A 22,748-nucleotide genomic window follows, 5' to 3' on the forward strand; every position below is an offset into this window, starting at 1 on the left:
GGTGGTAGCGGTCTTTTCCTGCAAAATCAGGTGAGAGAGCTCGCATGCGCTTTATCTCCTATTAATAAGACGCGAGGCTCGAGAGAGAGAGAAAGAAGAAAAACTTGAAATGAGTGGGCGCTAGAGACTGTGAGAGAGGGAAAGACTCAAAAGAGGAGGCTGCAAATTTATCGGGACCGTTTAACATAAGTTTAACCACGGTTAACAAAATATGACCAAAAAACAACCACGGTTAAAAAAGGATTTCACTGAGGGTTTCAGACTCGGTTAAAAAATATTTATTATAAGACACGAGGTCCACATTTTACTGTAGTACTGTCAATTGTCAAAGGGTCAACAATCTGTATAGGGCTTGAGCTGAGTTACTGATACTGGACCAGTAGATATCGGAGGAAAGATCATGTAACACAGTAACAGTCATACTGTCATATTATGCATTAATGTTGTTTACTGTTAATACAATCATATTTGAATTTTTTTATTTGAGAAACAATCATATTTGAATTTAAGTGTACTGCATAATTTATAGTTATTCACAATATACATGACAGGCAATTTAGTAAGCAATTGCTTCGAAAGTATTGGTCTTTTTGCTCTATGTATGTTTTCTTTTTCAGTGCACAATAAAAAATGTTGATACAAATCATACAACAGCACGTTGTTATTGTTTTTTTTTAATGAATAACTAATATCATTTATTTCAACCACATATTTAATATCAACTCTAAATAATTACACTAATTAACCTTCTCTAAAGTTATAGTGAAATAATAGAAATTTATATAACCATTTTCTATGATTATGTGTTATGCCATTATGACATTTATATAATATTCTTTTTATGGTTTTAATATAGGAATTCGGTGTAGCATTGTAGCCTGTAGGATACTTAGGGTTTGTTTGGGAGTGCTTATGTGGCAAACGTTTTTACTCAATAGCGCTTTCACTAGAAGCACTTTTGCTAGAAACACATAAATTTTTTTTAAAAAAATCCAAGTGTGTTTTGTAAATGTATTTGGAAGCACTTTCACCAAGAAGCGCTTCTAAATGTTTTTACAATTCAAAAGCACTTTCAATTTTTTTTTGTCAAACGTAAACAAAAATGTTTTTGATTATTTGAAAACGCTTTTAAACTTTCTAAAAATATTGCTAAACAAGCCCTTAATTAAGGGGGTTTTTCAAATTTTATTTATTTAATTTTCAAAAAATGATAATACGTACATAAGTGCTAACTAGTAGTGAATATGTTTACATGGGCCACGTGGCACATACCCATTTCATATTTGTTAGAAAATCATGATGTACTACACCAAGATGCATGCATATTGAGGTATATCCGTATATTTCAACTTATTTATGTTGAGTTACGACTTTGTTGGGGCCCACACAAGTCGTTTTGTATCGATCTGAATAATTCATTTTTTACATTTTTATTAATAGATCATTCTTGCAAAAAATTAGTCAAATCGAAAATCATTTGCTTATCTAACTTTGATAAAACAAATGGACAGTTTCATCAAAAATATTTGGTTCGTCTATTTATTTGATCAAAGTTAGATAGACAAATGATTTCTGATTTGGCTAATTTTTTGCAATGATGATCTATCAATGGAGATGTAAAAAATGAACGGTTCAGATCGACATAAAACGACTCGTATAGGCCTCAATAGGGTATACCTCAACATAAATAAATTTAGATATATCTCAATAGAAGAAGTCTGTACATCTAATCATCTCCATTTAAACAATTTAAAAATAAGTCACTACAAGAAAAAAAATATTTGGGCGACGAACTCAAATTGGTCACCCAAAGAGGTTTTGGGCGACGAATTCAAACATTTGTCGCCGAAACCAATAAAGGTTTGGGCGAGGAATAATTTCGTCGCCCAAAGTGACTTTGGGCGACGAATACAGTGTTCGTCGCTTAAAGCACTTTTGAGAGACGAATATTGTATTCGTCGCCTCAAATTACGCCCCAAAATACTCTTAGACCATACTTTGGGCGAGGAATCTATATATTCGTCGCCCAAATAGAGTTTGGGCGACGAAATTATTCCTCGCCTAAAGTGACTTTGGGCGACGAATATATATTCCTCGCCTAAAGTCACTTTCGGCGAATATATATTCCTCGCCTAAAGTGACTTTGGGTGACGAATATATTAATTCCTCGCCCAAAGTCACTTTGGGAGACGAATCTATAGATTCCTCGCCCAAAGTCCAGTTCATTTTTTATGTGCATTTATATTTAGGTATAAAAATACAATGCAAACATGTTTTCAACTATCTGAACCGTTTATTTTTTAGTTCCCTACTCAAAGATCATCCCTGCAAAAATTTAGCTCAATCAAAGATGTAGAAGTTAGGTAACGGTGGTCGAATTGATGAACGATCGTGGGTTTTCTAATGATAATTCAATGGCTAGCTGAATTCTGATTTAGCTGATTTTTTGCAGAGATGATCTTTGAGTATGAACATAGAAAATGAACAGCTCTGATTGTTGAAATCACATTGTGGTTTTCACAATAATTGAAACGACAAAGTTTCAACGAAAGAGTTAATAAAATTATATTCTTTAAGTATTGAAACCGTTCATTTATATGTAGATGAACATATCTTGATCGTGTTTTCAACGATCCGAACCGTTCATTTTTTAGTTCACTACTCAAAGATCATTCATGCAAAAATTTAGCTTAATCAGAGATGTAAAAGTTAAGTAATGGTGAAATTATTTTATATTTGTATATATTTAAAATTATAAATATTATTTAGTAATTAAGTTAAAATTTAGAATCCTATTATATATTGTTAAGTATACAATCTTATTATAATAATTTATTATATATATTTAAATACTAAAATATAAATTATAAATTAGCAAAAAATAGTATTAATTAGGCCTATACTTTGGGCGACGAAGATATATTCGTCTCCCAAAGTGACTTTGGGCGAGGAATACATGAATTCGTCGCCCAAAGTCACTTTGGGAGACGAATATATATTTCCTCGCCCAAAGAGACTTTGGACGACGAATATTTGGATTCGTCGCCCAAAGTCACTTTGGGAGACGAATTCATGTATTCCTCGCCCAAAGTCACTTTGGGAGACGAATTTATAGATTCCTCGCCCAAAGTCTAATTTATTTTTTATGTGCATTTATATTTAGGTATAAGAATACGATGTGATCGTATTTTCAACGATCTGAACCGTTCATTTTTTTGTTCCCTACTCAATGATCATCCTTATAAAAATTTAGCTCAATTGAAGATGTAGAAGTTAGGTATCGGTGCTCAAATTAATGAACGATCGTGGGTTTAATAATAATAATTCAACAACTAGCTGAATTCCGATTTGGTTGATTTTTTGCAGGGATGATCTTTGAGTATGAACATAGAAAATGAAACGGCTCTGATCATTGAAATCACATTGTGGTCTTCAAAATTATTGAAACGACAAGGTTTCAACGAAAGAATTAATAGAATTATACTAATCAAGTGTTGAAACCGTTTATTTATATGTAGATGGGCATATCTTGATTGTGTTTACAACGATCAGAACCGTTCATTTTTTAGTTCCCTACTCAAAGATCATTCCTGCAAAAATTTAGCTCAATTGAAGATATAGAAATGAGGTAACAGTGGTCAAATTAAAGAACGATCGTGGGTTTTATAATGATAATTCAACGACTAGCTGAATTCCGATTCGGCTGATTTTTTGCAGAGATGATCTTTGAGTATGAACATAGAAAATGAACAGCTCTGATCATTGAAATCACATTGTGGTCTTCACAATTATTGAAACGACAAGGTTTCAACGAAAGAATTAATAGAATTATACTAATCAAGTGTTGAAACCGTTTATTTATATGTAGATGAGCATATCTTGATTGTGTTTACAACGATCAGAACCGTTCATTTTTTAGTTCCCTACTCAAAGATCATTCCTGCAAAAATTTAGCTCAATTGAAGATATAGAAATGAGGTAACAGTGGTCAAATTAAAGAACGATCGTGGGTTTTATAATGATAATTCAACGACTAGCTGAATTCCGATTTGGCTGATTTTTTGCAGAGATGATCTTTGAGTATGAACATAGAAAATGAACAGCTCTGATCATTGAAATCACATTGTGGTCTTCACAATTATTGAAACGACAAGGTTTCAACGTAATAATTAATAGAATTATACTAATCAAGTGTTGAAACCGTTCATTTATATGTAGATGGACATATCTTGATCGTGTTTACAACGATCAGAACCGATCATTTTTTAGTACCCTACTCAAAGATCATCCCTGCAAAAATTTAGGTCAATTGAAGATGTAGAAATGAGGTAACAGTGGTCAAATTAAAGAACGATCGTGAGTTTTATAATGATAATTCAACGACTAACTGAATTTCGATTTGGCTGATTTTTTGCAGAGATGATCTTTGAGTATGAACATAGAAAATGAACAGCTCTGATTGTTCTTCACAATTATTGAAATGACAAGGTTTCAATGAAAGAATTGATAAAATTATACTCTTCAATTGTCGAAACCGTTCATTTATATGTAGATGATCACATCTCGATGTGTTTTCAATGATCTGAAACGTTCATTTTTAGTTTCACACTCAAAGATCATACATGCAAAAAATTAGCTTAATCAGAGATGTAGAAGTTAAATAACAATGAAATTTTTTTATATTTGTAATATGTAAAATTATAAATATAATTTAGTGATTAAGTAAAAATTTAGAATCCTATTGTATATAATTAAGTATACAATTTTATTATAATGATTTATTATATATAAATTTTAAATACTAAATATAAATTATAAATTTGTAAAAAATGGCATTAAGGCCATACTTTGGGCGACGAATTTATCTATTCCTCGCCTAAAGTCACTTTGGGCGACGAATATATATATTCCTCGCCCAAAGTCCAGTTCATTCAATTTTTTCTGAATTTTACTTAAAAAATTGGCGGGGATAACTCGTGCAAAAAATTTCACAAACTGAGGCGAGGAAATTAATTTTGTCGCCTAAAGAGAGTTTAGGCGACGAAATAGAACATTCCGTCGCCCAAACTCTCTTTGGGCGACAAAATTAGTTTCCTCGCTTAAAGTCTTTTCGATTAACCCTCCCCAGATCTGGTATTTCTTCTTCTTTATTTATTTTTTTCCTTCTCTCCCCTGCTAATGTCTTCTTCCTCTCCCCTGCTTCAACACAGACCACCTCTCATTCTCTCCCTCCCCGACCACTCATCTCCCTCTGTGACCGCCGCCCTCCCCACCAAAACCCACCCGACCCACCGAAACCCAACCCAGCTCCTCCTATTTCTCTCTCCCAGAAACCCATCCCCGCCCCCTCCTCTTTCTCTCTCCCCGAAACCCATACCCACCCCCTCCTCTTTCTCCTCCCCGAAACCCATACCCACCCCCTCCTCTTTCTCTCTCTTCACGAAACCAATCCTCACATTCCTCGGCCTCCTCTTTCTCTCTCCCCTCTCCCTCCTTGACCGCCGCCCTCCCCACTGAAACCCAACCCACCCCCTCCTCTTTCTCTCTCCCCGAAACCCATACCCACCCCCTCCTCTTTCTCTCTCCCCGAAACCCATCCCCACCCCCTCCTCTTTCTCTCTCCACGAAACCAATCCCCACCCCTATCGAACCTTCCTCGGCCTCCTCTTTCTCTCTCCCCTTTCCCTTCCGCCTCCCTTGATTCCCCACCAGCAACTTATCCCCATCATCAACCCCCACCCCACCCTGGCCAGCAACCCAACCGGAACCCACCTGCAGCAAACCCACCCGATTGTGGGTTTTCTAATTTGTTTTTTTAAATTGCGGGTTTTTCTGTTTTTTTTTTTTATTTATGGTTTTATTTATGAGATTGTGAAGGATATAGGGTCTGGAAATTTTGGGGTTGCAAGGCTGGTCGGAGACAACTGGACCAGAGAGGCCAGAAGGACTGTTTCATCTCCTTCACCTCTTATCTTCCTTTTTTTTTTTTTGTGTCAATTCTCTCACTTTGTTTTTCCTTTGTTTTTGATGTTTGAATTTTTCTGGGAATTGGGTTTTTTTGTTTTTCATTTCGTTGGTGTTGCAGATAGTCGAACATGTGCAAAGGGAGATCATGAACCACAGGTCATTGAAGCATCCAAATATTATTCAATTCAAAGAGGTTACTAATGAATTATGTGTATATCCATAAATGCGACTCTTCTATGTAGATTACTAATGTAGAACTAACCAACCTTTTCTTTTGCTGTTAATTGGTTGTAGAACCACTGTAAATTGGAACTCTTCTGTTAATTTGTTGTTATACTACTATTTTTCCTTATGATCTTTGGTAGCGTTGATTGTAATAAGGAATTAATTCATTTGTGGCAGCAAATCTGCCATAGAGACCTTAAGCTTGAAAATGTACTCTTAGATGGCAGCACAACACCGTGTGTAAAATATGTGATTTAGAGTAATTATAAAATTTAGTTAATTTGTTAAATTGTTGAATTTAGTTTAATTGTTAAATTGTTATATTTAATTTTTTTGATTATAAGGTGGAAGGCGAATGCATGCATCTAGGACCACCGAGCTGGCATGCACTCCCGATCCCGATACCTCACCCGCTCTTGATGCCGCAGTCCAAGCCACTCCCTCACCCGTTCCTGATGCAGCAGTCTAGGCTACTCCCTTTTCGGCTCCCGATGCTATAGTCCAACCCTCTTCGGCTCACCACTACAGTCAAGTTATAGGCACCTCGGCTCCTGCGTCATGCGGTGTGGCTTTCGTATTTACGCAATTCGGAGGACTGAAGTCGAAGCGGGTGAATAAATTTATTAATACATTTTGTATAAATTTATTAATTTTTGTGTTATATACATTTTGGATATAAAAAATATTAAATTAAAAAAAAATTAAATAAAATAGGTTTTGTATAAATTTATTAATTTTGTGTTATATATATTTTGGATATATAAAATATTAAATTTAAAAAAAATTAATTTTTTTTTAAATAAAATAGGTTTAGGCGACGGAATAATTTCGTCGCCTAAATATACTTTGGGAGAGGAACTACTAATTCGTCGCCCAAAGCATATTTAGGTGACGAATAATTCCGTCGCCTAAATATACTTTGGGAGAGGAACTACTAATTCGTCGCCCAAAGAATGTTTAGGCGACGAATAATTCCGTCGCTTAAATATACTTTGGGAGAGGAACTACTAATTCGTCGCCCAAAGTATGTTTAGGCGACGAATTATTTCGTCGCCTAAACATGCTTTGGGCGACAAACCACATGCCTTAGGAGACGAATTAAATTCGTCTCCCTTAGGTAGCTTTGGGCGACCAAATTGATAAGTTCGTCGCCCAAACTCTTGGGCGTCAAGTTTTGGGCGACGAAAATCAACTTTGGGAGAGGAACTAGGTTCGTCGCCCAAAGTGTTTTTTCTTGTAGTGAGTTGATTTTTTTTCTCTGTTTTTTTTATGCATATTATTTAAGATTACACGTACTTAATTACCAAACAAAACAAACTATGAGGCAATTATTGTTATGAGATTCCGAATGGACATTTGTCTTACATGCACCGTTGACTTTTTACTTTTCACATGTGGGCAAGAATGGAGTTAATTTGCAGCATTACATTAATTTAAAAGACAATATTACATACTTCTCAAATGATTTTATTTTGTCTACCAATTTATTTAAGATGACATGTCTTTGATTATTCTAGTGATTTTCAAGCGCAATATTTAGTATAAATATTCATTATGTTCTCTTAAAATATCAATAATAATGAGAGATTAAAGATATCGTAATATTTAAAATTTATTATTCGATCAATAGAAGTAATATATATTAAGGTTTATTGATTTTAACAACTAAATTTCAATAACTTTTTAGTTTAAGTATCAAAATTAGATAGTATTATAGATTAGATACTAGTTGAAAAGTCAAATAAAATAATAAAGTAAAAGGTATTAGAATTTATAAATATTACATGATATGCCACTACAATAAAAAAATAAAAATAATATTACATCACAAATATTATATTAATGTATACTATATTGTATTAAAAAAAAAAATCAATCCAGTCACAACTTAATTGTGACTATCTTGATAAATTAAAAGAGACACTTCACACCACTATACTAGTAGTATACCATATATTATTTTGAGTAAAAGTATTGTTTTGATCTCTATTTATACTATATTGTAGTATAATTTTTCTAAAAAAAATTCAATTAAGTCACAACTTAGATGTGAATGTCGTTTAGTCACAACTAAATTTGAAGTTATGAGTGTCGTACAGTCACAACTAAATGTGAAGTTGAGACTACATTAATAAATTTTTAAGATAATATAAAAGTCTCAAGAGCAATTTTGTCAAAACCTTATAAATTTTAACTAACACCCATCATATGTGGGCCAAAAGACAAAAATGTCAAATGAAAAAGGCTTAAATCAAATGGGTCAACATATTTGTGACCTAATAAAAAAAACTACATTTAAATTTGGTAGTTCAGTTGAAATATTATATAGTCTTTATGCTATATTAAAAAATTATTGAGATTTAATATTTAATCATAATTTTCTATATATATTATGCAATAGATCGAGTACATTAATTAAAAAGAACAGTTTTAGTGTGGTAGCATGGTATAGTATGAGTATCCAATGCAAATGGAATTAATTGTAAGTAGCTGCCAAAAATGGAATATAAAATACAAATTAATGTAGAGCAAAGATAGCAGATAGCACAAGGTGTGTCGTTGAATAGTGGGACACAGGCACACTGAATCCATACATAAATCTCAACACCGCTCTATTCGGGACAGAGGCACCCATGCAATGTTCCAAAAATCTTTAGCAGCTGCAGCAGTAAGTAATCAGTCCACAGTCCTCAGCCAAATAGTTGACGAGGTCAGAGATATATCTTTACCTCTCTCTGTTTTTTTGGTCAGCAGATATCTTTACCTTCTGAAACTGAATGTATAAATTAAAGAGAGAGACAGAGGGAATTAAAGTAAAAAAAAAAGCAGAGAATAAAGTTACTGCTCTTGTATGTTCCCCGTAATCCGTAGTCAATACGAGTACTGAAGAAGCCACCTCTAAGAGTAAGATAGATTCAGACCGAGTCTTTGACCAACATCTTCACTTTGTCAACCTCGACCCTTACCTTTACTGTCCAATGCACAACATGCAACTACGTACATCGTATCCATGTGGCAAAGCACCGTAAAGCCAAAAATAAAGCACTGCAAAATCTATTCTTTATATTTGATACTTTTAATGGAAGCATCTTGATCAAGTGGCCAAAATCTGTTAATCAGATATTGTTTAGCTTAGATGTGGCCAAAATCTCTGTTAATTAGGTTCACTGGAGCTGCACGTGGGTAGCAGTTGCAAAGATCATAGCCGGATTTACCCTGCGGTTTTTAATTAGTGTATACCATCATCGTAAATCGCTCAACGCCTTCTGCGAGAGAGAAGGTATTATATATATTATAAATTGACAGACTCTGAAAGCTTCGTTCGGAAACAGACACATATACAAGAATCCCAGACGTGGCAGCTAGTCAAGTATATATGGACATTCCCGAATGCAATTGTCACGAACGAATTAAGTTTAATTTACTTGGACTCTTCTCGATCTCCAGTGAATAGTGATCTTTCAGCCTTGGGTAGTCTGCTCATTACGACTTTATTTAATTTATATATAGAGATTATTACTTAATCAATTTAAAATTTGGCTTGAAGACAAAGAGATGCTTCCACGAATGAATCCAACCATGTCCTTACTCCTTGGTATTGGTGACAGTTGCGAAACAGTTTAAGGGAAGCTGAGGAGCAACTATATTTAAGCAGCTCCCTTTTAAAAAATAAAAAATAAAAGTTATGGCGGGTCGCGCGCAATTCTCGTTGAACGCAGCGAAAACCAAGCCATCGAGTACGTGGCATGCACCATGCAGTACCAAGCATATACTAAGCTGGCCACTTGGCCAAATAGCAACTTCCCAGCTTTGAATCAAGTTAAACTAAAATAACCCCGATAAAACAGGTAAGGGTTGGAGCAGAGCTGCAGGATAGTGTTCTTCTATTTTTTTTTTTTTTTTTTTTGAAAACCTTTAATTATATGTTCAACACAGGAAATGGGTGAATTAAAAGAATATATCGACCGATACAGAAAATCTGGAATAGTAAATTAATATGCAATATAGTGAGACAGACTACGTACAGTTAATTGGAGTACTGAAATAGTAAATGGAGGTGTACGTAACTATATATAAAATCTCAAATTTTGGGTCGTGTCTCCAAATTTGCAACAATTGAGCCGCACGATTCGATCCAGATTTGAAAGCGTTGAATCCTCGATATGAATCAGATGATGGAGTAAAAAAGAAAACAGTAGTATACGAGCAAGAACTATTAACGCGTGGAAAATGTGAATCACTAATTCTTTAGTGATGTAAGTTAGACATAGTACGTTGACATATGTGATCATACACGTGGTGGGGAATTAAGGTGGTAGTTTCTTCTGTTCATGAGCTTTTTTATTTATTACATTTTAATAGAGATTTTCACGTGAGCTTAGCTCTTTAATGACCCTCGATCAGAATAGTTGGGAACTTCGACAGTCGCAGCTGTGGTTAGTTCCCTCTCAATTTCCTCGAAGGTACGTACCGATATTTCTTCTGGCCATGACATAAAAAACCTTATTGCATGGTGTGCCATTTGGTATACCATAGAACAGTCATGCATTTTGCGAAAATAGACTTTTAAATTTATATTACACGATTACAATTAAAACAAGTAAAAGCAAGAAAAGTTGAGAAATTCGTAATTTGCTAGGTCCTCAACAATAATATATTTATAATTATAGTGGTATATATTGAATAAATATTTAAGGAAATTGTGTTATATTACTTGAGGATGAAATCCAGGAAATTGAGACTGTGAAGTGGGTATTGGTTTGTGAAGACATAAGTGTTAAGTGTGGCTTTCCTTTCGTTCTCATTTGGATGATCATCTGGATTTTTCAAATTTGAGTTTGACTGTTGTTATTCTTTATCCAATGGCTTTAAATTTGCACTGCTGTGGCTAGATATCATCTTCAAGATGTCTTACGGGTCGTTCCAATGGCCTTGCTGCACTTACTGGGCCCAATCTTGGGCCACTTTACTTGTTGGTGGAGATCATTCAAGTTGTCTTCCACAATTGGGACAATTAAAATGCATATCCGATATATATAGCCAGTAACCACCACCTTGCTTCTTTACCAATTCAAAATCCTTAATTACTTCCTTTTAATTTTTTTTAGATACTTTTGGGTGATAAATCAGAATATTTTGTTCTAACTAAGCCCAACGTTGCACCTGATAAAATCTGAGCAAATCAGACTCAAGCTAAGTGGTCAAAAAATCTTCTCATTTCAGATTTTAGCCCCACCTAACTGAAATCAATCATTAGGATTTAAAAAATCACTGGCGCCAAAGTTTTTTACAATTAAATGAGATATTTGTACACTAATTATTTAATATATCAATTTGCTGGCCAACAAAGCACAAACGAATGTTATAAACTTTTTGTGGACCTCAAAATTCAAATATATACCAACCTATTTTTCTCTCCTTTAGTCAATTTGCAAAATGATATTAAGTTTGATCATGTAAAGGGCGCCATCCCATTAAAACACGAAACGACAATCCCAGGCCCGGACCACTAGCTTTGTTCACTTCCACTTAACTACCATAAAGTAAGAGTTGTTTTGAAGCCATATTTGGTTCAAGGCTCTAATTACTCCTCCAATTATGTATTAAAATATGTTGCTTTGCTTGTGGTTCAGAGTTCACTAACTCAAGCAAATTTGATATAATCACAAATGTAATCATGTTCAGGAGTGAGCATCTTTGTCTTCGATCTTTTTAGAAAAATTGGGAGCAATTACCAAATAATTAATTCATTTATTAAATTTAATCGTGTTTTTTTGGCCTCACGTACGTACGTATGGGATTAGAAAAAGCCAAAACAGATGCTTGAAGGAGCCGAAATCGTCAATTAATCGTCCAAAACACGGGGAAATGATGCTATGAATTAAGGTTGGTGCGGTGGGAAACCTATGTATGATAAAGGCACCATTTAAAAAATATATGCATGTTTTCTTTTTAAGCATAAATTTAATTTAGACACATATTTATATATGTTATTTCAACGGGGTCCACGAACTTTCAAATATTTCAAATATACACTTGATTTATTATGAAAATTGAAAAATGAAATTTCGTCCATCAATTTATTGAGAGATCAGTTAAATGTCAGCTTAGTTTTTGCTAACGGAGATTAATTGGCGACGTGGCACCAACTCAGCATACATTTCCCGCTAAATGAGCAACACATGTCCACTTGACACGGGCTCACACACCCATCACTTCTTTCCCGCTCGTTGAATGCTCTCCTGACCATTTAGTCTCCAAAAAACATCACGTTTTCTCCCAAATTTGAATATAAATCTCTCACTTGTGTTCAACGAGCGAGAAAGAGATGATGAGTTTGTGGACCCGTGTCAGGGGTTAGGTGGACCTGTGTCGCTCATTTGGCTGGAAATGAGCGACACGGGCCCACAAACTCTCACTCTCTCTATTATTATTAAATTGTAAGCCCGTGTTGCTCATTCGGCGGGAAATGTTTGCTGAGATAGCGCTACGTCGTCAAGTAATCCCTGTCAGCAAAAGCCAAGCTGTCATTTAACTGATCTCTCAACGAATCAATGGACATAAATTCATTTTTCAATTTAGATAATAGATTAGGTGTATATTTGAAATATTTTAAAATTCATGGACCCCGTTGAAATAGTTTATATAGTTATGTGTTTAAATTAAATTTATGCCTTCTTTTTAAGTTTTTATAGTTTTGTAGTGGGGTTTCACTGGTGATGGAGATGGAAATCATGGAATGAGCTTAATTTTCGTTAAATTAATGATCGTTTAAAGAAAGCTTAAAGACTATATTGTTTCAAATTACAAGTAGCAACGCTCTTTCTCCTAATTATAATTTTTTCATGTAAAGCACACATTCCCAACTTCTTGACTCAACCTGGTGATGATGACCCGCCTTGTAGAATTTTTGTTTCAATTATAGTTATTATAATGATGGTAATTAGCAGTTTAGCACCAAAAAAAAAAAAATTACAAAAAAATGAAAAGAAAAAGGCTTATTTACACCATTGTCCCCTGTAAAATACATTTTTTTTCACTTCGCCCCCTGAAACTTAAATCATCACAATTTGCCACATGAACTTCACAAAGTTATTGCAAAAAACCCTATGCCGTTAACTCTGTCATTTTTCCGTTAAAATAGCTGACGTGACACCTATATAGCATGAGTGAGACCCTTTTTTAGTTATGTAAAATCCATGCGAACAAAAAAAATAATTTTTAAACTAAAAATAATAAGATCCATGTCAATTTTTTATAATTTTGCTTGTCTACATGGATCTTACATAACTAAAAAAGGATCTCACTCATGCCATATAGCTGTCATGTCAGCTATTTTAACGAAAAAATTGACAGAGTTAACGGCATAGGGTCTTTTGCAACAACTTTGTGAAGTTCATGTGACAAACTGAGAGGATTTAAGTTTCAGGGGATAAAGTGAAAAAAAAAGTATCTTACAAGGGGCAATGGTGTAAATAAGCCAAAGAAAAAAGTTGCACACCCCGATCAATTATCAACATGGCTATTGAACTATGGTCAATTTCGACTGTTTTCCAAACTATAATCGGGCCAGACCAAAAACAAAAACAAATTTAATTGGGCTTTTTTTTTTTCAGTATATTGGGCTTTAAGCCCCTGCAAGTCCAATAACAAATCATTCCGTGGCCAGGCCCTGATGTAATTACCCGAAGTATCAATTGGCCCAGTCCCGTTACATTATCACCTCTTGGACAATCACAAGTCGACAACTCCTCCGTGGATTTTATCGAAAAAAAACTCCTCCGTCTCAGCACACCAGCGCAAATGACCTCAACAACCAACGAAGATAAGAAGAGTAATCTCTCTCTCTCTCTCTCTCTCTCTGTGAACACAATGAGGAACAATCCAAATTGAAACAAATGAATGCAAAATTAATCCAAAATGAAACAAATTAATGCAAAATTATATAACTTTTTGCATTTGTTAGCAGCCTAGTAATGTGAAATGATAATCTTTTGTGGGGTTTTCAGGCTCTGTCAAAAGAGTAGCTGTTGTTGGTGCTGGTGTAAGGTATGTTAGTCAATTATAGCATTGCAGCTTTTAACCAAGTAGCAGTGTTAGACATTATTTGTTTTGTGTTCGATTTTTTTCCCAAAACTTTGACCGACTTTATGTTACAATTGCTCAAGCGGGCTTACTGCCGCCTACAAGCTGAAATCACATGGCTTCAAGGTCACAGTATTTGAAGCTGAGGGAAGAGCTGGAGGGAAGTTAAGAAGTGTTTCATATGATGGTCTAATTTGGGATGAAGGAGCGATTACAATGGTGAATTTTTTACTATTGAACTATTGAAGGGTACTCTATAGTTATTATGATGCCTATGCTAACATTGAGGTTTTATTGCCCTTTTGCAGACTGAGAGTGAAATGGAGGTCCAAACTTTGCTCGATGATCTTGGACTTCGAGAAAAGCAACAATTTGTAAGGGGTTCTATTTATATCTCACATATGTACGAGTGTTAAATTATAGTTTGTCCAAACTCTGCTGCTGTGGCTGATTTTTGTATTGATATAATGCTTAAATTGGTTGTTGTCTACTGTTACAGCCAATCTCACAGAACAAACGTTATATCGTAAGGGATGGGTCGCCTGTGCTGGTATGTCTTGCTTGTTGCATCTGTATTGTTAAATGAGTTTGCATCTTGTAATGGTTATTTGTAAGACATATGTAATACTTTTTTCTTTATTTTTTGGGGCTTGTACTTCCTTATATAGCTGGCTGTTCCTCACTGTGACCGTTACCTTTGGTCCATTTTTCACATCAGATACCAACGAATCCAGTCGCACTGATCAAGAGCAACATTCTTTCTACAAAATCAAAGGTTTATTTTCTACAATATGCAGCATGTCCAATGAGTTAGTTTCATAGTTATTTAATCATCTTGCAATTCTGGTCAGAATCAATGCAAAATATCTTGTTTGGGCAGCAAAAAGCTTGCCACAAGCCCGCCATATCATTTAAGTATGCATCAAATTGAGTATGGATTTCTGTATCACAGTTTCAGATTATTCTGGAGCCATTTTTGTGGAAGAAAAAAAGAGTTTCCAATGATTGCACCCAAGAAAGGCAAGTAGTCTCCTCTGTCACTAAATTTTTTTGCACTTAGTCTCTTATTTACTTGTTTTTTTTTTCCCAAAGTGATTTTCTAAGAATTCTAGTTTTTTGCTTGTTCTTCTGCAGTGTCGGTGGGTTCTTTCAGAATCATTTTGGGAAAGAGGTATATATTGCATTGCAATAGTTTTCCAAATATAGTCTTTTGCTTTCTCTGATGATTGATTACGCACATCATGCTGTCAAAATACTTGCAATTGTTGAAATTTTTATTTTATTTTATAATATTATTGTTATCATTTTTGCTTGCAAGGTTGTTGATTATCTCATTGACCCCTTTGTTGCCTACACAAGTGGTGGAGATCCTGAGTCTCTTTCTGTGAGTAATGTAACAGACTTTGGGTGACTTGTGTGTATTTCACACCTGTGACTAATGTTTTTGTTTCTTAACTCATCAATTGTTACCTGAAACTGGAAAAGATATTTAAGCTGCCTTTCTACTTTTTCCATGCATCCATTTCACAAATCTGGTCAAGGCTGATCCCCCTTTCCCAATACCACAAATTTTGGGTTTTCTGAGTTGGTCTTTTCAGCCTTGTTATTTTGTGAGTTACAACATGGTTCTATTGGTGCTTATTCATTTTCTAGCGTCTTTAATAATTCTATTGTGTTGCCTTGTGATCCTTCAAACAGATGCGCCATTCTTTTCCGGAGCTATGGAATATAGAAAAAAGGTATATTCCTTAGTCTACCTGAAACTGAAATTACATTTAGGAACAAAATTAATATTGGATCTGTATCATCTACCCTGACCGATTCTAACAAAAAGCAGTTGGTTTCTTGTTATCCTTGCTTTCACTAATGATATTAATATGGATGGTGAACTAGTGTTGTGATTAATATAAGTAAAAGTTACTAAACAATATTCTGTAGTTAATGCTTGTGGCATTATCTATATTTGTTGTAAGCACCAGATTCTCTATTTTATCAGGTTTGGTTCTGTTATTGCTGGGGCAATTCAATCAAAATTATCTGCCAGAAAGGAAAAAGCTGGAGAAACAAAGGATTCTGTAGAAAAAGGGAAGCGTCAGCGTGGTTCATTTTCGTTTCAAGGTGGAATGCAGGTATAATTTTTTTGGGTTACTTTCCTTCCTCAAAGGTTACGAAAACTTTTGTAATTTCATGTTTTTCCCGATGTTATCTTATTTAGAATGTTCCTCTTGTCTGTAACTTTAGTTGTAAACATTTCGTTTATATCTTTGTTGCACATCATATATATTTAAAACTAAAATGCTTTTTTAATTTTCTGTCTAGTGCAGACACTCACTGATATGTTGTGCAAGCAGCTTGGAAAAGATGAGATTAAACTAAACTCAAAGGTTTTGTCATTATCTTACCGTCATGGTGGGAATTCTGCATTAGAAAGTTGGTCAATTTCCTCTGATGCTAATGTTGACAAGCATTTATCTGTCGATGCTGTAATCATGACGGTTAGTATATATATCATTATTACTAAGTACATGATTTTAGTGGTTTATTGACTTTCTCGTTGGGGCACCTGTTGGTTCCCATGTAATCAGGCATTACAAGGTGTGATTATGCATCCAACATTGTTTCTATGGAAAACATTTGTTTTTTGAAATAAATCAAGACAGATCTGGAAGGTAAAAAAAAAAAAAAAAAAGATATGTGTTTCAACTGCTTTGTTGCAGTTACTAAATGGGCATGAGTCTTTTCCCCAAGGCACTTCCATTTCACCGTGTCCTATGATTTGGGATACAAGTTCTGCATAGCTTTATATTTACTCCCATGGTAGCTTTCTCATTTAAATAAATTGGACTGAAATTCCCCTTTTGACTATTCTATGCATCTACATGCCTTTTCTTCCATGCGTCATATAATATTAATCGACAAGGTTTCTTCTGTCATAGGCTCCACTATGTAATGTCAAAGAAATGAAGGTCACAAAAAGAGGAAACCTATTTCCTCTTGATTTTCTTCCTGAGGTATTTGTGACATCTAATTTCAACATTTATGATTGGAAATTTAGAACAATAGTAGGCCTGACAAAGAAATTGCTGAACAAAGGTTTTTTTTCCTTTCCCTGCTCAACTTAGGTGTACCGTAATTTTCTGTCATATTGCAGGTAACTTATGTGCCACTATCAGTGGTAATAACCGCTTTCAAGAAGCAAAATGTTAACAGACCCCTTGAAGGATTTGGAGTTTTTGTTCCCTCTAAAGAGCAGAAAAGTGGTTTAAAAAATCTTGGTAATGCTTGGCAGTGGCCCAGTGACATGGAATAACTGATTCGTTCTCCTAACTAATATGGTCACTATGTCTGTTGTACAGGCACTCTCTTTTCCTCCATGATGTTTCCAGATCGTGCACCTAGTGACCTATATCTTTATACCACTTTTGTTGGGGGAAGTCGAAACAGGGAATTAGCAAAAGCTTCAACGTATGGGAAGCTTCAGTGCTTTCAATTTTGCACCACAGCCATTTTTTTCTGTCCTTGATATTGTGCAATTAATTCTATATTATTCACTCAACAATTACACAGAAACATATATGCACTTTGTAATTTGACATGGCTAATACTTTTCTCCTCTTAACTATTGCTCTAGGGATGAGTTGAAGCAATTTGTTACCTCTGACATTAGGCACTTGTTAGGAGCGGAAGGCAATCCCACATTTGTGAAGTAAATAATCTATTTTTATCTTTTCTCTTCTTGTAGTTAAAATAATTGAAATGAATATTTTAAGAGCCTATGTATTACCAATTTTTTAGATAGTTATCTTATAGCTTGAAGTACACTTAATGGCAGCCATTTCCACTGGAGTAAAGCAGTTCCATTGTATGGGCGTAACTATGATTCAGTTATAGAAGCAATTGAGAGGATGGAGAAAAATCTTCCTGGGTTCTTCTATGCAGGTAAGTACTCACCAACTGTGAGTTTTAGATATAGAAACTAATGATCTGGATAATTAATGATTTTCAATCCTCCACTGGATGAGTGGTGCCCTTATAGTTTTTTTTTTTTTTTTTGTGTATGTGGTATACAAACTATGAATATTTTAGGTAACCATAGGGGTGGACTCTCTGTTGGAAAATCAATAGCTTCTGGGTGCAAAGCAGCTGAACTTGTAATCTCCTATCTGGAATCTTCTTCAGATGAAAAGACACTTCAGGAAGGATCTTCATTTTAGAAATAGGAAGTGTATTCCTTGTACATAGACGTCTTTCAATCTAGGATGTCAGAGCGGGTTGTGTTTGTAGAATCTGTAAACTATTACCCTTTTTTAAAGTTGGAAGTGAAATAGGGCCAAAAGGCAAAGTTTTTATTTTTTTGGGTTTCAGAAAGGCCAAGTTTTAGTAGTAAATATCAAACATACTACACCTGACCTCGTGATATAAAATACATGCTTTCGTGGATTTTGCAATAGGTGAGCATTTTTATTCTTAAATTGAGGATTTGCCCAATCCCTTATCAATTGACTGGTTGGAGTGGTCAGAGAAAGCCAGAAAGGAAGCTGGGAGAGGTACGTTATTTCATTCTATTCAATTGATCACCTTCTACTTGTGCAGCCACTGTTTATAGAAATCCGATGCAATGGGATGATGATTTTGTTGGTTTATTGGTGACTTTAAGAGGTGTTACCTCTTAGTCGAAACATTAGATGCACTACTATAACAATTGAAATACTGTGGGGCTTTTCATTTAGGTGATTCTGAAGATATGAAAGAGCTGTTTGGCTAAGTTAGGCCACTTGTTAGCTTCTGAACCATGGCTTGGGGCCTTTGGGCTTAGACTCCTTCGTGGCAAGTACATGAGAAATGGAACTTTCTATAGGGAGATAGAATTAGCTTACAATTGTGGGTTTGGAAAGGCATTACCATTAAAAAGACCTAGTTAATGGTCATAAAATTTGCATTTTTTTTGGTGGGTGAAGACCTAGGCAGAGACTTGAGGTGGACAATGAGGCTATAGCTATGACTATTGGGCACTTTTTCTTTTGATTCTAGGAATAAAATATGGGCAATATGTTGAGTTCATATGCTCTGTGACTGTGAGAATCCAAATATCCCAGAAACAAGAGCTTAAGAGCCCAAGTCATGGTATTGGTAGGGCTGCAATTAATGCGTTCCCTCTTGGTTAATTTATCCCATAAGATAAGGCGGTGGGGCTGGAAAGATGGGCTTACAGTAGATGCATGGGGCCTCCTGCCCACTTTCGTCTGTTCATCAATGGCTCCAAATCTGGTCCCTCTCAAATCCTTGTCCTGTCCTCTCATGTTTTTCAGAATTCATCATTTTCACATTAATTGTACTACTTTTTTTTTTCTTTGGTTTTTTACTTTTTTCATTATAAAATTGTTATTGCTTCTGCAGTGGATGCTGAAAGTTGTATTGTCTTGCCTGAAAATAAGAGTCAACTCTTTTTATGGTTATTTTTGTCTGACTTGTGCCTATAATGGAACCGAATCTGTTTTACTTTGATTAATTTATGATTAGTTGCATAGGGGTAGGAACAAATTGACAATCATCTGTCAGAAAAGCCTCATTAATATGCTAATCATGCCAAAATGAAAATGTTGAAGAATCAAAGATTCTTTTTTTAGAAGAAGTAGCTCTCACTGTTGCGGGTTATAACTTATTCATTCTTTTTTTATGAGAAGAAATCCTGAATTCTGATATCATGAATGTCAGTTGATAATAAAAAAAAACTTTTTCATGATAGTATGAATGTCATGAATTCTGATATCATGAATCCCAGGTTATGGTCACCGATTTTCTGGAAAGAAATCCTGAATTCAAATGTCATGAAAGTCAGTTGATAATTAAAAAACTTTTTCATTCCTATTTCCCTCACTACTGTCCACCTTCTTCTTAAATGTTTAGTTCCAGGCATTAATCCTTTTTATGATTTAGATTAATGATAAACACCAATGTTTCAACAAACATTTAGAAGCTACATTAATATGGTCTTCTCGTATAGAACTGGTCAAAAGTTCAAAAGTTGGTCTTGCTCTAAAATCTAAACAGAATGGTATAGTCGTTTGCTTTTCCATGGAACTGCTTTATGCTTTATGAGTTTATGCTACACAATCAGACTTTAAAGCAGACACATTGTTGGAATCTAAAAAGTGCTTTTATGGGGATGTTTAACCAAAATAGATGACCATCATACCATATCAGTATACCACCAAGATGAGTCATGAGTCATGACTCGCAAATGATATAATATTGAAAGCAGGTTTTCATCTTTATGTGAGAGATTGTGCATTGCCTAATGAACTTGGGATTTTGACTGAGTCAGTGAGATGCCAAATCCAAAAGCGAAAAAAGAAGAAGAAATAGAGAACCCCACCAACATGCTACATGCCTCTTTGTTTGGGCTGTGGAACAGGCTGAACAGCATACAACAAGACTCCTCCAATAATATGCTCCAACTTCTATGCGCCTTTTAAGGCGCGTGGGTGAGAAGTGGAAGCCCACCAGCACACCAAAGCTAAAGCTGGTGTGGTGGCAGCGGAAGCAGAGCCACATTGGCTTTCTCATTGGCAGGTGCTAACTCTTACGCTACATGGGTGTGAGTGATTCAACTCTTCCTCTGCTTTAATCATGAATTAATTAATATTTATCACATTAATATAATAATTTTCTAATCAGAATTTTATGGGATTCCAAAGTCTACAGCTTTGCAGCAACATGGTTTTGCATTCAAAACAGCCTGTGGGCCGTGGCCGTGCAAAGGGCAACGGACCCAGAAAACCCTTCATTTCCCAACAAGCCCCTACTCTTTTTTTTTTTTTTTTTACATTAACAATTTAATTCTTTCGAGTTTCAGTGTCTGAATCTGCACATTAATATGATTTATTATTTAAGACAAAGAATGACTTCCAAAATCGTAGTTGGTATTTGGTAAGTAATTATTATTACTTATTAGAAGTAAACTGGAAAATGCATTATCCCAACTAACATAGTGACTGCTACCGTTTCATAAATGGACGATAATAATACAGTAACAGTATAACAGTGAAAATTTAGAAGCAGGGTCGATTTGGTCATATCAAAATCAAACCCATCAAATGCCATAGAGAGGGAAAACCACGTGTCATGTGATGGCCGATGCTGCAATTACCAGCGGAATGTTAGGAAATTCACGAGAATCAACAAGAAGCCAAAACCCAACAACGAAATAAACCACTATTTTTATTACATTACAGCTTCAGTGACTCAGTCTGAGACTCACCGCAGACCCTCCCCATTCCCATTGCCTTTGTCTTTCTCTTAGAGGAAACCGGCCCCATAATTGTTATTTGTCAGTGACCACACCCACAGAAAACCAGCACTAAATGCCTTAACACTGTCCTGTACGGCCCTTTCCAACCACCTTCATAAATCATAATAAGCCCCACTTTTCAGTGTTCCACTCCACAAACACATTCATTGACCAAGAACAAGAACAATGGTGTTGCTCTTAATGGTTTTTTAGTTCCCATTTTCAAGGTTTGTCTCCAACATTATCTGCATTCATCTCCTGTTTTTTCTGTGTGTTGTTCTCTGTAAACCCAGAAAATTCTTAAAGATACTTGCTCTGGATGATTTATTTAGCCTTGTGTTTCTTCATGGGCTTTTAACCAACTTGTTTACTAAGCATTCAAAATTTTCCAGGAACGTGCCCAGTTAATTTTCCAGGAGGAATCATCGAATTTGGGCTACCCAGAAAAAATTCGTAACTCTTTCATGAGACGTGGGAGTACTGAGCTAGGATTTATGCTTTGCTTCATGAGCTTAGTTATGGAGATCGATCTCTTTTGCTGATATTTCGTAAGATTTTATGAGTCTGTTGATGTTACCCCTGAAGTTCACAGTCCAGCTTTAATTCAACTGTTTATGTCCAGCTTTATGACAAAAACTAGAGGCTAAACTTTGAAGCTTGTGCAATGGGACATTTTTACTTGTTAATTACAGTAATTTTGTCATGGGTTCTGTTCCTCCCAAGTACACATGAATTACAAACCTCTCAGACCCAAGTCTTATTGCAGCTAAGGAAACATTTGGAGTACCTCAAAATTCAAATATATACCAACCTATTTTTCTCTCCTTTAGTCAATTTGCAAAATGATATTAAGTTTGATCATGTAAAGGGCGCCATCCCATTAAAACACGAAACGACAATCCCAGGCCCGGACCACTAGCTTTGTTCACTTCCACTTAACTACCATAAAGTAAGAGTTGTTTTGAAGCCATATTTGGTTCAAGGCTCTAATTACTCCTCCAATTATGTATTAAAATATGTTGCTTTGCTTGTGGTTCAGAGTTCACTAACTCAAGCAAATTTGATATAATCACAAATGTAATCATGTTCAGGAGTGAGCATCTTTGTCTTCGATCTTTTTAGAAAAATTGGGAGCAATTACCAAATAATTAATTCATTTATTAAATTTAATCGTGTTTTT

General features: G+C 35.1%; 1 protein-coding gene across 1 annotated transcript; it reads left to right on the forward strand.

The window, feature by feature from the left end:
* The first annotated feature begins 13,946 nt into the window (after positions 1 to 13,946).
* On the forward strand, positions 13,947 to 18,725 carry LOC147288895 (protoporphyrinogen oxidase, mitochondrial-like). Its single transcript, XM_086240194.1, has 18 exons — positions 13,947 to 14,026; positions 14,202 to 14,241; positions 14,361 to 14,496; positions 14,586 to 14,651; positions 14,777 to 14,827; positions 14,996 to 15,052; positions 15,230 to 15,297; positions 15,412 to 15,448; positions 15,596 to 15,661; positions 15,976 to 16,016; positions 16,274 to 16,406; positions 16,602 to 16,772; positions 17,214 to 17,288; positions 17,429 to 17,552; positions 17,634 to 17,742; positions 17,909 to 17,983; positions 18,110 to 18,216; positions 18,364 to 18,725. The coding sequence occupies exons 1-18, from the start codon at positions 13,996 to 13,998 to the stop codon at positions 18,489 to 18,491; spliced, it is 1,515 nt and encodes a 504-aa protein (XP_086096320.1). The 5' UTR covers positions 13,947 to 13,995; the 3' UTR covers positions 18,492 to 18,725.
* The last annotated feature ends 4,023 nt before the right edge of the window (positions 18,726 to 22,748 follow it).

The sequence above is a fragment of the Dryas octopetala genome, chromosome 4 (assembly GCF_963921425.1).
Source record: "Dryas octopetala chromosome 4, drDryOcto1.1, whole genome shotgun sequence".
Classification (NCBI taxonomy): domain Eukaryota; kingdom Viridiplantae; phylum Streptophyta; class Magnoliopsida; order Rosales; family Rosaceae; genus Dryas; species Dryas octopetala.

Bases quoted from the DNA above. Each gene is read 5' to 3' on its own strand.
- LOC147288895 (XM_086240194.1), top strand. From the start codon at position 13,996: ATGACCTCAACAACCAACGAAGATAAGAAGA. The intron at 14,652-14,776 runs GTAAGGGGTTCT...CTACTGTTACAG, and splicing joins TTCGAGAAAAGCAACAATTT to CCAATCTCACAGAACAAACG. The intron at 15,298-15,411 runs GCAAGTAGTCTC...GTTCTTCTGCAG, and splicing joins AATGATTGCACCCAAGAAAG to TGTCGGTGGGTTCTTTCAGA.